We start from the raw sequence: 12,750 nt of genomic DNA, 5'->3' as shown, positions 1-12,750 counted from the left end.
CCTCGGGAAGGAGCTGGAAAGCCAGGAAGGAGGTACTGGTGTCTTTGAAGTTCTCCTCAATCTTCAATTCTTGACGGAGGAATCCATTCGTTGTCATGACCATGATGCTGTTACCTGTGCCTGCAGAAGGAAGGAGCTAGGATGGCGCCAGGCAGTGCCATTGGCAACATAAGATGCCAGCACCAGAGCTGGCCTCACTGCTCTTTCCAGCGTGGTGAAGGGGGGATCACCATGTGCCACATGGCGCCTGAGGCGTGCACGGGTGAGGTCTACTGGGAAAAAATGCAAGACAGAAACCTGGGTCTTTAAGAAGAAATGAGGCTCACCAGAAAAGGTAAATAGATGGGCAATTTCTTAATTTGTCTTAACTTTCTTGAAAGATCATTGACTGCTTAAGCAAAAATTTTAAAGAATATATTATTGGGATTACCACAATTGATACTGTGGTAAGCTTCTTACCCTATCCATGAAGCAGTATCATAGTTAGTTAAGGAGGAGGGTGATCGGTTAAGGTTGCATATTGCAATTCTTAGAGCAACCACTGAAAAATAAAACAAAAATATAATGCTTAAAAACAGTAAAGAAGATTAAATTGAACATAAAAATATTCAATACAAAAGAGGGCAAGAAAGGAAGAACAGAACAAATAACAGATGAGGGGAAGAAGGACAGCCGTTGGCTTGCACCCAGCCACGTCGCTACCGGCCCCGAAAGTGAGCGGAACAGTGGGCAGGGGCCTGCACGGGCACTGTTCCAGGGGAGGCGTCAGTGGGCACCGGGCACACAACAGAGTGCTCAGCACCATCAGCTGTGAGGGAGCCACAAATCCAAACCACAAGACACCACTTCACTCCCGCTGGGATGGTGTCAGTAAAAACAGGTGAGAACCAGTTTGGGTGAGGATAGGAAGAAACGAAGCCTGAGACTGCGGGTGGGGTGGAAGCTGCTGCCGCCACTTCAGAAAACAGTCTGCCAGTTTTTCACACAGTTAAGCAGAGTGAAGCCAGTACCCACTTGGGGCAGGGGAAGGATGAGTAAGTTGTTCCATATGCACGCAATGGAATATTACCCTGCAAGAAGGAACGAGCTATTGATACTGATACTCAGAACGTCAGCAATGAATACTATAAACATCCTGCTGACTGAATAAAGCCAGATACAGAAGGCCTAATGTAGAGTCCATTTCTAGAAAGTTCTGTAAAAACCAAATTCAGAGTGACAGAACTAAGAGCACTTGTATCCCCTGAATGGGGGCACGGCCTGGAAAGGGGCACAGACGCTTTCAGCTGTGATGGAAACGCTGCGTATCTTGACTTGTTTCATGGTTATGTAGTTTAGATGTTTGTCAAAACACAACAAACTGAACACTTTTTGGTGAGCTTTACTATATGTGAAACACGCTTCCATTACAAAAAAGAAAACGTATTCCCAGCTGTCACTCATGTAATCTGGCACGTCGAGGAAGACCTCAAAGTGCCGGCAACTTCCGTGCTCTGGGGCGTCCAGAAATGCAGACACAGCCGCCAGGCAAAGTACCTGCTCCTCCCATCGCCCCCTGGCAAAATCCCCACTCTGGGTCCACGGAGAGTCCCAGGCTGCAGCTCTGTGCCAAGTGGCCGAGGGGAACAGGGCACAGGCTCGCCAGCTGCCCCCACGTGTGGAGACGTGACGCACACAGAGGCCTCCCAGGAGGAGCAGCCGTGACTCCGGGGGACACCTGGGCCAGCTTCAACCCCAGAGCAGGGCACAGCGAAAGCCAACGTGAGGGGCAGGAGAGCAGTGGTGCGTCCAGTAAAGACAGGCGTCCCGTCAGCCACTGGGTAGAAAAGCAGAGGGAGATCTGGGGAGCCCCCAGGAGCAGCAATGCAGGTGGAGTAAAGGTTGCTGCGACCACAGAAAGGGAACCCGAGTTTAAAATAAAGACTGGAAAGGCATGAAGCAAAGGAAAGAGGCTTTCTGCTCTCATTCAGCATCCTTTTCCCAGAGCAGGGAGGTAGGGTGCCCGCTCTGATGGCAGGGGTCGGACTTACAGCACCACAGGCGGCCGCCGTGCAGTCTGATGGACGTGAGACCGCTGCTCGGCAGCTGGAAGCGGCTGGTCACCTGCAGCGTGCTCACATTCCACGCCAGCACCGTGCCGTCCATGCTGCACGAGTACACCTCGCTGGGGACACAAAACACACACACACACCTTTAACTTGGGCCCTTGAAAACACTGTGCACATTTTAACCCATGAGAGAACCAGGTCACCATGAGAGAAAATGTGCTCAACACGGATAACCTGCAAACATGATAATAATGCAAACATAACCTGCAAACATAACATGCAAACATAATAACCTGCAAACATAACATGCAAACATAACCTGCAAACGATAACATGCAAACATGACAATAACATGCAAACATAACCTGCAAACATGATAATAACCTGCAAACATGCTATGAATGCGGCCACAGCCAGGCTTGGCTCAAATGTAACTGACTCGGCAGAAAAAGGCGGGTTTCTCGGGATGCCCACCTCTCCCACCACCGCGGGCCGCAGGCTCAATGAGGTGTTGTCATAGAGCCACGACATGACCATTAACTGAAATGGAACCTCATCAGTGGGCCCCGTTCACACAAGGGACCAGGGAGCCAGCACGTTCCTCAGAGCTCTTGGGTGACACGGGCTGGCTGCAGGTGCAGGTGGCTATGGGCGGGGCGGGGCTCAAGCCTGCACCCTGCGCCACCCCTGCACCTCCTGAGCCAGCTTTGCTTCCAGACTAGCACCTCTCTACTCACCCCAACAGGGCCTGACACAGGTGCCCCCGACACTGAGTCAGGTGAAAAAGGAGTGGGGAGTGTAGCCACTCACCCAGGGCTGGGGCTGCCTGGACCAAGTGGGCAGCCTTGAGCACCTTCCCCACCACGGGCCTCTGCTCGAGGAGACCCCACCTCCTCCTCCCGTCTCCCTGGATGCCCACTGTGTCCAGTGCTGCTCCCACCGTGGGACACAGCAGCAAACAGGCAGCCCAAGGCCAACACTGAGCACTCAGGCGATTCCCAGGCGAGTCCAGGCTTCTGACACCATGGCTGGTGCTCCTCTAGGAGGCCGTGCCCTCTCGGGGCTGCCCCATGCCACCGTGCCCACAGCAAGCTCAGCAGGAAGGCCAGGTGTGGCGCCTCCATCACTATGCTTGGCCCGCGTTGGTGTCATGGGTTCACGCCCGTGAGCAGAAGCGGACCAAGGACACCACCCAGCTTTCCTCGTTCTAAATCCACTTCACTTTGTACGCCCCGCCTGGCCCCTGTGGGCACAAGACTTGGGAACCCTACCCGCTGTGCCCTCTGCCCACCCACAAGCCAAACAGTCCCTTCTCCCCAGCAGAGCCCACTGCACCTGGGTGCCTTCTGTCTGTCCTGCACCATCAAATCCGTGACACTGGAGCAGTGGTCTGTGAGCTGCTTGTTGCAGGACATGCTGTGGACGTTGATGATGTAGATGACGGAGTCTTCCGAGCCAACCCACACCTGGTTCTGGTCGGCCATCACCATGCAGTTCTAACAGGAGGCCACGGGAACGTGAGAAATCAGTTAGTCTCGATACTGGTGAAGTCATATCTATACATTTACTGCAAATGCTGAATTAGCGGATATGGAACCACTGCGCTCCTAGGGGACACGCTGGCTCAGGGTCCTGGGAGCCTCTGGCCCTGACATTGTCATCCACTCATCAGTGCATAACCTTGCTCTCTGCGTGCTCTGTTCACAGACACCTTATTGACTACATACAGTTGATTCATTAACACGAAACTCACAGCCACCAGCACTGTCACTGTGGCCTGAACCAAGCTCATCTCACACATGCATTTTCTCTGCAAGACACGTCACCACCTCCTCGTGCTTAGGGAGCTCGATGCTTGAGGCTATCTTAAATAGCAAAATCACCAACAAAAAGCAAAAAATGTGAAAACTGTGGCACCAGTCAGGCCGAGGAGAGGACACTCGTTGGCCCAGAAAATCCACATCAGGCGACTCAAGTTTTTCCCCACTCTGTGCACATGCATGTCTGTGGATCACCAAGAAAATACCACGAGTATCTGTTTTGGGAGTTACAAGTAAATATTAGCAGGTAGTCTAATTTGCAGATACAGAACCTCCAAATGATGAGATCGACTCTGTATGAACAAGCGGAACTGGCAGTGCTCCCAGCGTCTAGAGAGTGTGCTCAGGGTTTCTGGCCAAGCTAAGCAAAGTCAACACAATGATTGCTTTTAGACTTTTTGAAATCAGAATTTTTTTTAACTTTTATTTATTTATTTATTTATTTTGAGACAGGGTCTCACTCTGTCACCCAGGCTGGAGTGCAGTGGCATGATCATGGCTCACCGCAGCCTCAGCCTCCCGGCTCAGGCAATTCTCCCGCTTCAGCCCCCCGAGTAGCCAGGACTACAGTCATGTGCCACCACGCCTGGCTGATGCCACCACGCCTGGCTGATGTTTGGCAGTTTTAGTAGAGATGGGGTTTCCCCATGTTGCCCAGGCTGGTATCGAACTCCTAGACTCAGGCAATCCTCCTGCTTCGGCCCCCCAAAGTGCTGGGATTACAGGCGTGAGCCACGGCACCCAGGCTTGAAATGCTTATAACTAAGAACGAACTGAAAAAATTAAATTTAGAAAAATAATTTCCCTAATTTTTCCTTTTTTTGTTGTTGTTTGGTCTAAAGCATTACTAGACTTTTGTCAATATTTTTACTGTATCATGGATCCTATTACTTTATCATCTGAACTCATGATTTGAGTATAGGGGGAATGATTTAGCAGTCTCTTATTACCTTCTAACATGTAAAGTTTGCTATTCAGGTACCTCAGAGTGGTCCCGCCCTCTTGGCGGTATGTATTTGAATTCACAGTATTTGTTTTATAGCAGTTTTGCAAGCACATAATGTACCATGGATTTTGCCACATTATTTTAAGACAGGGGAATACAGCCATCAAAATTGATACCACGGCCGGGGGCAGTGGCTCACACCTGTAATCCCAGCACTTCCGGGGGTGCCGAGGCAGGAGGATTGCTTGAGTCCAGGAGTTTGAGACCAGCCTGAGCAGCATGGTGAAACCCCATCTCTACTCAAAATACAAAAATTAGCCAGGTGTGGTGGTGCACACCTATAGCCCCAGCTACTCGGGAGGCTGAGGCGGGGGGATCACTTAAGCCAGGAGGTCGGGGCTGTAGTGGGCAGTGATTGCGCCACTGCACTCCAGCCACGGGCAATGGGCGTGAGACCCTGTCAAAAAAAAAAAAAAAAATGATACCAGCCAATGCCTAATATATACTTAGGTATATACTCCATTGGAGTGTTCTTTTGACATTAAACATGTAAAAAAAAAAATCCTATCATGCTCAAGGAGTAAGGCACGAGGGTTTCTCAGCAGATCCCACGATGGGGTAGCTGCTCGGAGGGTGACTGGATAGGAGGAGGGTGTAGATGCAAAAATATTTTGAAAAGTATAAAATGCAATTTAAATGTGAAGGTCATCTGCAAATCCATGAGCAAGAACAGGAGAAACATGGACAAAGGGCACGCAGCCCATGGTGCGGGGGAGTGCAGGGTCGCAGAGCACAGGGAGCTACTCGGAGGCCTCTCGGGCGACAGGGAAGCACACACAGATCCGCAGGGAGGGGCAGCTCACAGCTCTGACGGACAAACGGAAAATCCCCAAGAAATGATGGTCTGGCGGGAGGAGGGGCCGCTGGGGGCCTGGAGGGATGAGCAGGGCAGGAATCCCAGCTTCCACACTCAAGATACCGTGGTCATGGAAGAAGCGACACACCATGGCACTGCCAAGGACACATTACTAAAAATGTATTAACAGTTGTACTGTTTTAAAATTATCAGAAACAATTCAAACTTGCTTTAAATCAGGGGTGTGCACTCTGTGGCTTCCCTGAGCCACGGTGGAAGAATTGTCTTGGGCCACACATAAAATACACTAACATTAACGATCACTGATGAGCTAAAAGGAAAAAGATTGCAAAAAAAACAACGTATGTTTTAAGAAAGTTTACGAATTTGTGTTGGGCCTCATTCAAAGCCGTCCTGGGCCACATACAGCCTGCAGGCCACAGCTTGGACAAGCTTGCTCTAAATGAGAGGAATAATGTGTGACAAGTGGATACTGAGTTTTGCTGGGCCCTGGTCTCTGCCACCTGGCACGTGGGGACAGGTGGATAACACTCAAGTCACTGCAGAGGCAGCTGTCTCTTTTGCTCCAAAAGAGACCCAGTAACCACTGTGCAACCAGGAAACACCAGGGTTCCCAGGAAACACTGCAGGTTCATTTTAAGGCCCTGGCCCCTGGGAACCTTCATGCTGCTGTACAGGATGGAAGATGTCGTTCCCAGCCGGGGCAGCATGGCAAAACCTCATCTCTACAAAAAACACAAAATTAGCCAGGCATGGTGGCGTGCACCTGTAGTGCCAGTTACTCAGGAGACTGAGGTGGGAGGATCACTTGAGCCCAGAAGGTCGAGGCTGCAGTGAGCCGTGACTGCACTCCAGCCTGAGCAACAGAACAAGACCGTCTCAAAAAAGAAAAAAAAAGAAGGAAATTGTTCCCAAAGGGTAGTGTGAAGCCTCTAATAAGCAGGCAGAGACCACAATGGCTCCACTTCACAGAACTGACATCTATTTTTATTATATTATTATTGTTTGTCTGTTAGAGACAGGGTATGGCTCTGTCACCCAGGCTGCAGTGCGGTGGCGCAATCTTGGTTCACTGCAGCCTCGACCTCCCGGGCTCAGCGATCCTGCCACCTCAGCTTCCCAAGTACCTGGGACTACAGGCACGCTCCACCATGCCCGGCTAATTTTTGTACTTTTTGTAGAGATGGGGTCTTACTCTGTTGCCCAGGCTGGTCTCAAACTCCTGGGCTCAAGGCAATCCAGCCACCTCAGCCTCCCAAAGTGCTGAGATTACAGGTTTGAGCCCCTGCAATCTACCTTTAGATGAGAAAGTCAAAGCCATTATCTTCTCCTTCAATAAGGAGATGTAAGTAGAAGGCTGGAACAAGCTTACATTTAATTTGAAAACTCTAGGTAAAAGACCCCTGTTTACAGAAACTGAGTGAGGCTGTGGAATAGCTTGTATCCTACTGTCAAATATGGATGAACACACTTGGGTTTCAGAAATCACGTGAATCCAGAGGCTTCTTTCCTGACACTTCATGTACTCACCACTTTCGCAGTGCCCACTTTAAAGGAGTGCTGGTGGATGGTCCATGAAGAAGCATCGAACACGGTCACCTTGCCTTCACTCAGAGCACACCATAACTTGGGGTGAGCATCTTCAACTTTTTCGGCTGGGTCAAGATGCCCTAAAGAGGAGAGCAGCCCAAAACTGTTAGGAGGAAACGCTTTTGCTGTAGCAGCAGGTGACTGGTGCCATTACTCAGGTGTCTCCTAGGCCCTCCTAAGCGCCAGGCCCGTGTTCGGTGCTGGACGTACAACGATGTGCCTAGGCAGAGGCTGCCCTGCCCTCTGGGAGCTCAGAGTCGGGGGGCAGCTGGCTAGTGAGAGGGCCACACAGACGGGCAGAGCCACAGGCGGATGCAGAGCCGGATGCCCATGAGCTTTGCTAAGCCAGGACCTGCCAGCTGAGTGAGCATTCACTAGAGAAAACAGCCAGGCAGAGGAACTGGAAGAGGAGCAGGTGGACACAGAGGGAGGGAGGCAGGGAGGGAGGGCAGCTGAAGAGACGGTGGCAGGGGCCGTGGTGTCCCCCACACCCTCACCTGCAGTGGGTTCCGTGTCTTTCCCAACACTTGGTGGTGTCCATCTTTTTAATTGTGGCCATTCTAAGGGTGTGGAGCTTTTGGCTTTTAAACTGTGGTTTAATTGCATTTTTCTAATTGTTAATGAGCCTGATGGCTTGAACTGGCCATCCCCATGCCCTCTTGTGGGAAGTGTCTGTCTTGTTCTCCCTAGTTTGTGGCTTTTTTTGTTTTTTTTTTTACTTTTTAATAGACAAGGTCTTGCCATGTTGCCCGGGCTGGAGTGCAGCAGTGTTCACAGGTGCGATTACAGCAAACCGCAGGCTCCGACTCCAGGGCTCTGGCTACCCTCCCGCCTCACTGGGACCACAGGCACGCCCAGCCAGCTGTTCCGGTGTTCTGGATATGAGCCCCTAACTGACTCCGTGGTGCTATATTCATAAATTACATATGACATACACAAATACCATAAAGCAAAAGACTGGTGAATCTGACTACACTAAAAGCAATGATTTTAGCAGCACCCATTTTAAAGATCCTTCTCAGTCTGCAACTTACATTTTCACCCTCTCAAACGTGTCTTCTGTCCATTTCCTGTGGCAGGGTCTGGGGAAGGGGCCGTAGGCGCCATGTCCGGCCATGAAGATGGCAAGAAGCCTCTGAGACAGCCCAAGAAGCAGGCCCAGGAGAGGGACAGGGATGATGAGGCTTCCAGCAGAAAGCAAAACGGACCAGAACCTCAAGGTGCCGAAAGCACAGGCCACAGGGAGGCCCAGCCACAGCTGGAACTGAGACCCGTGGTGGAAAGCATGCTGTTCCCTCTGCCTGGGCAGTGGCGGCCAGGACTCCACTCCTGTTTCAACACCTGCACCCCTGCCAGGACAGCTTTTGCCATCTTCAGCTAGAGTGAGTGTTGCCCTGGAGCCTGTTGCACTTTCAAGAATAAACTTTTTAAAAAAAAAAAAAAAAAAAAACTGACAGTGTCACGTGACGTCTTCAGTGGCTTCTCACCTGTCATTCCCACCTGAGCTGTGAATTTAAGGTAAAGCAGCCCAGAAGCCTGCCAGAGGGCACTCTTTGGTCTTCTACCCTCAATTCTGTATCACCGTGAATTAAACCAGCTCATTTGAAAGGAGGAAAAAAAAGTGTCTTCTTTTTAAAATCATTGCTTTTGGCCAGTTGTGGTGGCTCACGCCTCTAACCCAGCGCTTTGGAGGCCAAAGCCGGCAGATTGCTCAAGCTCAGGAGTTCAAGACCAGCCTGAGCAACATGGCAAAACTCCATCTCTACAAAAAAAAAATATAGAACAATTGGCGGGCATGGTGGTGTGCACCTGTAGTCCAGCTAATCAGGAGGCCGAGGTGGGAGGATTGCTAGAGCCCAGGAAGCAGAGGTTGCAGTGAGGTGTGATCGCGCCACTGCAGCTGGGTGACAGAGCCAGACCCTGTCTCAGAAAAAATAAAAATAATAAAATCATTGATTTTAATATAGTCAAATTCAACATTCTTTTCCTTTGTGGTTAGTATTTTATATATAATTTATGAATTTTTTCTTTACCATAAAGTCATGAAAATATTCTTCTACCCTATCGCCTAGAAGTCTGCTTGCTTTCATTGTTCACATTTGCCTGCTTTTACCACCGCGTTGAGATTTCGGCCCCCTTGGGCCTGACCCCGGGGCGGTCTGAAGGGGTGAGGTTTCACCTTTCCCCTGAGGATATTCAAGCGGCCCCCGCCCTGCAGTGCCGCTTCCGTCCTGAGTCCAGAAGGGCAGGCCTCCCGGTCTTTCTGGGGTGCGATTCCAGTGGTCTGTCGCTCCCATGGGTGAGACACTGCCCTCTCTGAGAGGCACGCTCCCCACGGGCAGAGTCAGGGCTGGTTCTCCTAACTCCTCGGAACCTGTTGGAGACCCAGCCCCAAGCTAATGGGAGTAACAAGACGGCCCCTTCTTGATGGGGCCTGACCCCACCTCTTGGCCCTGTAATCCCACAAGGCTTACAAAAGCCCTGCTCGGCTACCAGCTTCTCGGCCACCCCTTCCAGAATCGGCAGCCACAGGAAAAGGCGGCTTCACGTTCTCCAAGGCTGCTTTGCACGCTCTCTGCAGGCCTTCGAGATGCTCCTGGAGGGGAAGCCGCCTGAACTCCTTGCCCGTCACAACGGGAAGCCCAGAGTGAGTTTCATTTCAGGGAAACCAACCGGGACCTAAGAATACCATGTATTCAAATGCCATGGTCAAAGTGTCTTGGTCTGTGGAGTTATCTCTGGCGAAGTCAGCACACAGCCCGGCTTAGACACATCAGGTAGGCCTCACACGGGGCGGCCCTGGTGACGCTGCCTGCTCGTGCAGACAGGGTCTGTCGCGTTCCTGGGTTTCCTGGCCTGCCATGAATAGAGAAAAACTCTCTCATGGGGAAATCGCTTCACACCCAGCTTCTCTGCCCGCCTGAAGCGTGAGCTCCGTGTGTGGATGGCCAGGTGCTCTGTGAAGCCGCGGACACAGCCTGTGAGAGGGGGTGACGCCTACGTCTACATGCCTGACGCCTACGGCTGACATGTGCAGACGCAGATGCAACAAACAAAGTGACGATTTTTAAAATCCCTTCTGGGCTGGTGCAGTGGCTCACACCCGTAATCCCAGCGCTTCGGGAGGCCGAGGTGGAGAGGTATCGCTTGAGCCCAGGAGTTTGAGATCAGCCTAGGCAACATGGCGAAACCCCGTCTCTACACAAAATTTTTAAAAATCACCTGGTTTCGGTGGCACGTGCCTGGGTTTGGTGGTACAAGCCTGTGGTCCCAGCTACCCGGGAGGCTGAGGCAAGAGGATCACACTTGAATCCAGGAGGTTGAGGCTGCAATGAGCCATGATTGCACAACTACACTCCAGCCTGGGCAACAGAGCAAGACCTTGAGTCAAAAAAATAAAAAATACGCAAAAAATACAAATCTTTTCTGCCGAGAACTGTATTCCTTTGTTTTCCACACTGTAAACCCTCAGCATAAGCTTCCCTGCCGCATTCTCCATAAGCCAGAATTAAAGTATTTTCCACAGTTTAAACGTGCAACTTGACAACCATCTTTTTTTATACCGAGACCCTTGGCCACGCCCATTTCCTTCTCCTGCCACCACCCTGATGCGACATGCAGTGTCCCAGGAAAGCCGAGCACAGGAGGCAGGTGCAGCTGCACCCAACGGAGAAGAGGGACTGGCAGGCACTCAGGGCCGCTCAGGGCCACACAGACTCCTTGTCATTCCAGTTTCTATGACGACAAATATCTTGAGGCGCCATTACCGTATCACAATGACAAGAGGATCTGATTAAGAGCTTCTAGGGAAACGATGTGAGCGAGAGTGCTTTAGAAAGTGCCAGTGTGTTAGCCAGGCATGGTGGTGGGTGCCTGGGGTCCCAGCTACTCGGGAGGCTGAGGCAGGAGAATCACTTGAATCCAGGAGTTGGAGGTTGCAGTGAGCCAAGATTGCACCACTGCACTCCAGCCTAGGTGACAGAGCAAGACTGTCTCGAAAAAAGAAAGAGCTAGTGTGACCGCTGACTGCTCTAGAAGGTGAGGGATGGCAGCCCTGGGGCGGGAGCTCAAGTGCTGGCCCCATTTCCATCTCCCGTGGGCTCTCTGGCTCCAGTCACTGTGAGGCTGAGTCCATGGAGCGGTCGTGCCAGCTGCACACCTGTCACTCAGCACTTCACCTCAGAAAGCAACAGGCACCTTGTCCCCACTTATCCTGTGACACTGGCTCCCCTTTCACTTCAGGGCTGACCCTGAACCCAAACCTAAGCGCGTCGGGTTGGCTGAAAACTGGCAGTGAGGAGCGGGCAGAGGGGCCTTACCCGGAGTGTAGAGCAGCACGTCCACCGCTTGTGGGAATGCCTCCCCCGCTGAGGGGTTGATTTTATGCTTCAGTGTTTCCAGGGTTGTCTTCGGAAGCGTCATGGGCACTGAAAAACAAGACACTGGAGTGTTACTGTTGCAGCCTCGAGGAAGCAGACGCGATGCAATGGCCTCACGCTCTCTGATTTCTGCAGAATATCAGCTTGCAGGTAAAACTTCCTAATTTGTGAAGACGAAGCTCTCTTGGACCCGGGGCACTGAAAGAAAGCCATGCACCCTCGGCCTCCACTCCTGGTTGTCACCTGATGAGCGAGTGAGTGGCCAGGCGCATCCCCCACCTGTGTCCACACCACACCTCCTTGACCCTGTGCCTCGAGCTGCCTTTGTTTAAGCACAGCCTTCTTCTCTGCACCTGAGCCATCCCATCTGATCTCTAGCTACATCCAAACATGACACAGTGCCCAGCAAAGCGGATATAAAATTCTCCTCAATAACAAAGCCTTCCCAAGATGAAACCCAGAGACCTAACCATGAGCACAGTTTCCCAGCCTAGAACCAGGGGCATGTTGGACTGGATAATCCTGGCTGTGGGCGAATGCCCAGCATCTTGTGTGCCGTGGGATGTTGAGCATCATAACATGCCCGTAGCAACTCACACACAGCCACAGATATCTCCAGGTGCTGTCAAATGCCTCTCCGCAGTGAGGGGGTGCAACAACGCCCCCCGTTCAAAACCACTGCTCCTCAGGATACCCTAATGCTCCTCTTGCTATCCAACCCAACCCATGTTTCCAGGCAAAACCTAAAGCGGCCTCCTGCCTGGAGGCCCCTGGGGCCAGCCTGCTCTGACACGGCCCTCATTCCTGCCCGGAGGCCCCTGGGGCCAGCCTGCTCTGACACGGTCCCTCATTCCTGCCTGGAGGCCCCTGGGGCCAGCCTGCTCTGACACGGTCCCTCATTCCTGCCCGGAGGCCCCTGGGGCCAGCCTGCTCTGACACGGTCCCTCATTCCTGCCCGGAGGCCCCTGGGGCCAGCCTGCTCTGACACGGCCCTCATTCCTGCCCGGAGGCCCCTGGGGCCAGCCTGCTCTGACACGGTCCCTCATTCCTGCCCGGAGGCCCCTGGGGCCAGCCTGCTCTGACACGGCCC

At 52.1% G+C, this 12,750-nt stretch overlaps 1 protein-coding gene across 14 annotated transcripts in view; it reads right to left on the bottom strand.

Moving 5' to 3' along the window:
- Positions 1-12,750, bottom strand: part of DENND3 (DENN domain containing 3) — a 66,239-nt gene that overhangs the window by 1,796 nt on the left and 51,693 nt on the right. For 12 of the 14 annotated variants that reach the window (XM_055287400.2, XM_055287399.2, XM_063643583.1 and 9 more), the window contains 5 exons: positions 11,601-11,708; positions 7,222-7,361; positions 3,384-3,544; positions 2,031-2,164; positions 2-120 (listed from right to left, as the gene is read on the bottom strand). In XM_055287400.2, the coding sequence (XP_055143375.1) occupies positions 2-120; positions 2,031-2,164; positions 3,384-3,544; positions 7,222-7,361; positions 11,601-11,708 (662 nt within the window). Of the gene's footprint in view, position 1; positions 121-459; positions 542-2,030; positions 2,165-3,383; positions 3,545-7,221; positions 7,362-11,600; positions 11,709-12,750 lie in introns of those variants that run through there. The other 2 variants (XM_055287404.2, XM_055287406.2) reach the window with 2 other exon arrangements.

Source organism: Symphalangus syndactylus, chromosome 7, assembly GCF_028878055.3.
Source record: "Symphalangus syndactylus isolate Jambi chromosome 7, NHGRI_mSymSyn1-v2.1_pri, whole genome shotgun sequence".
Lineage (NCBI taxonomy): Eukaryota > Metazoa > Chordata > Mammalia > Primates > Hylobatidae > Symphalangus > Symphalangus syndactylus.
The sequence above is the reverse complement of the archived record's forward strand: the minus strand, read 5'-3'. Positions and strand labels throughout refer to the sequence as shown.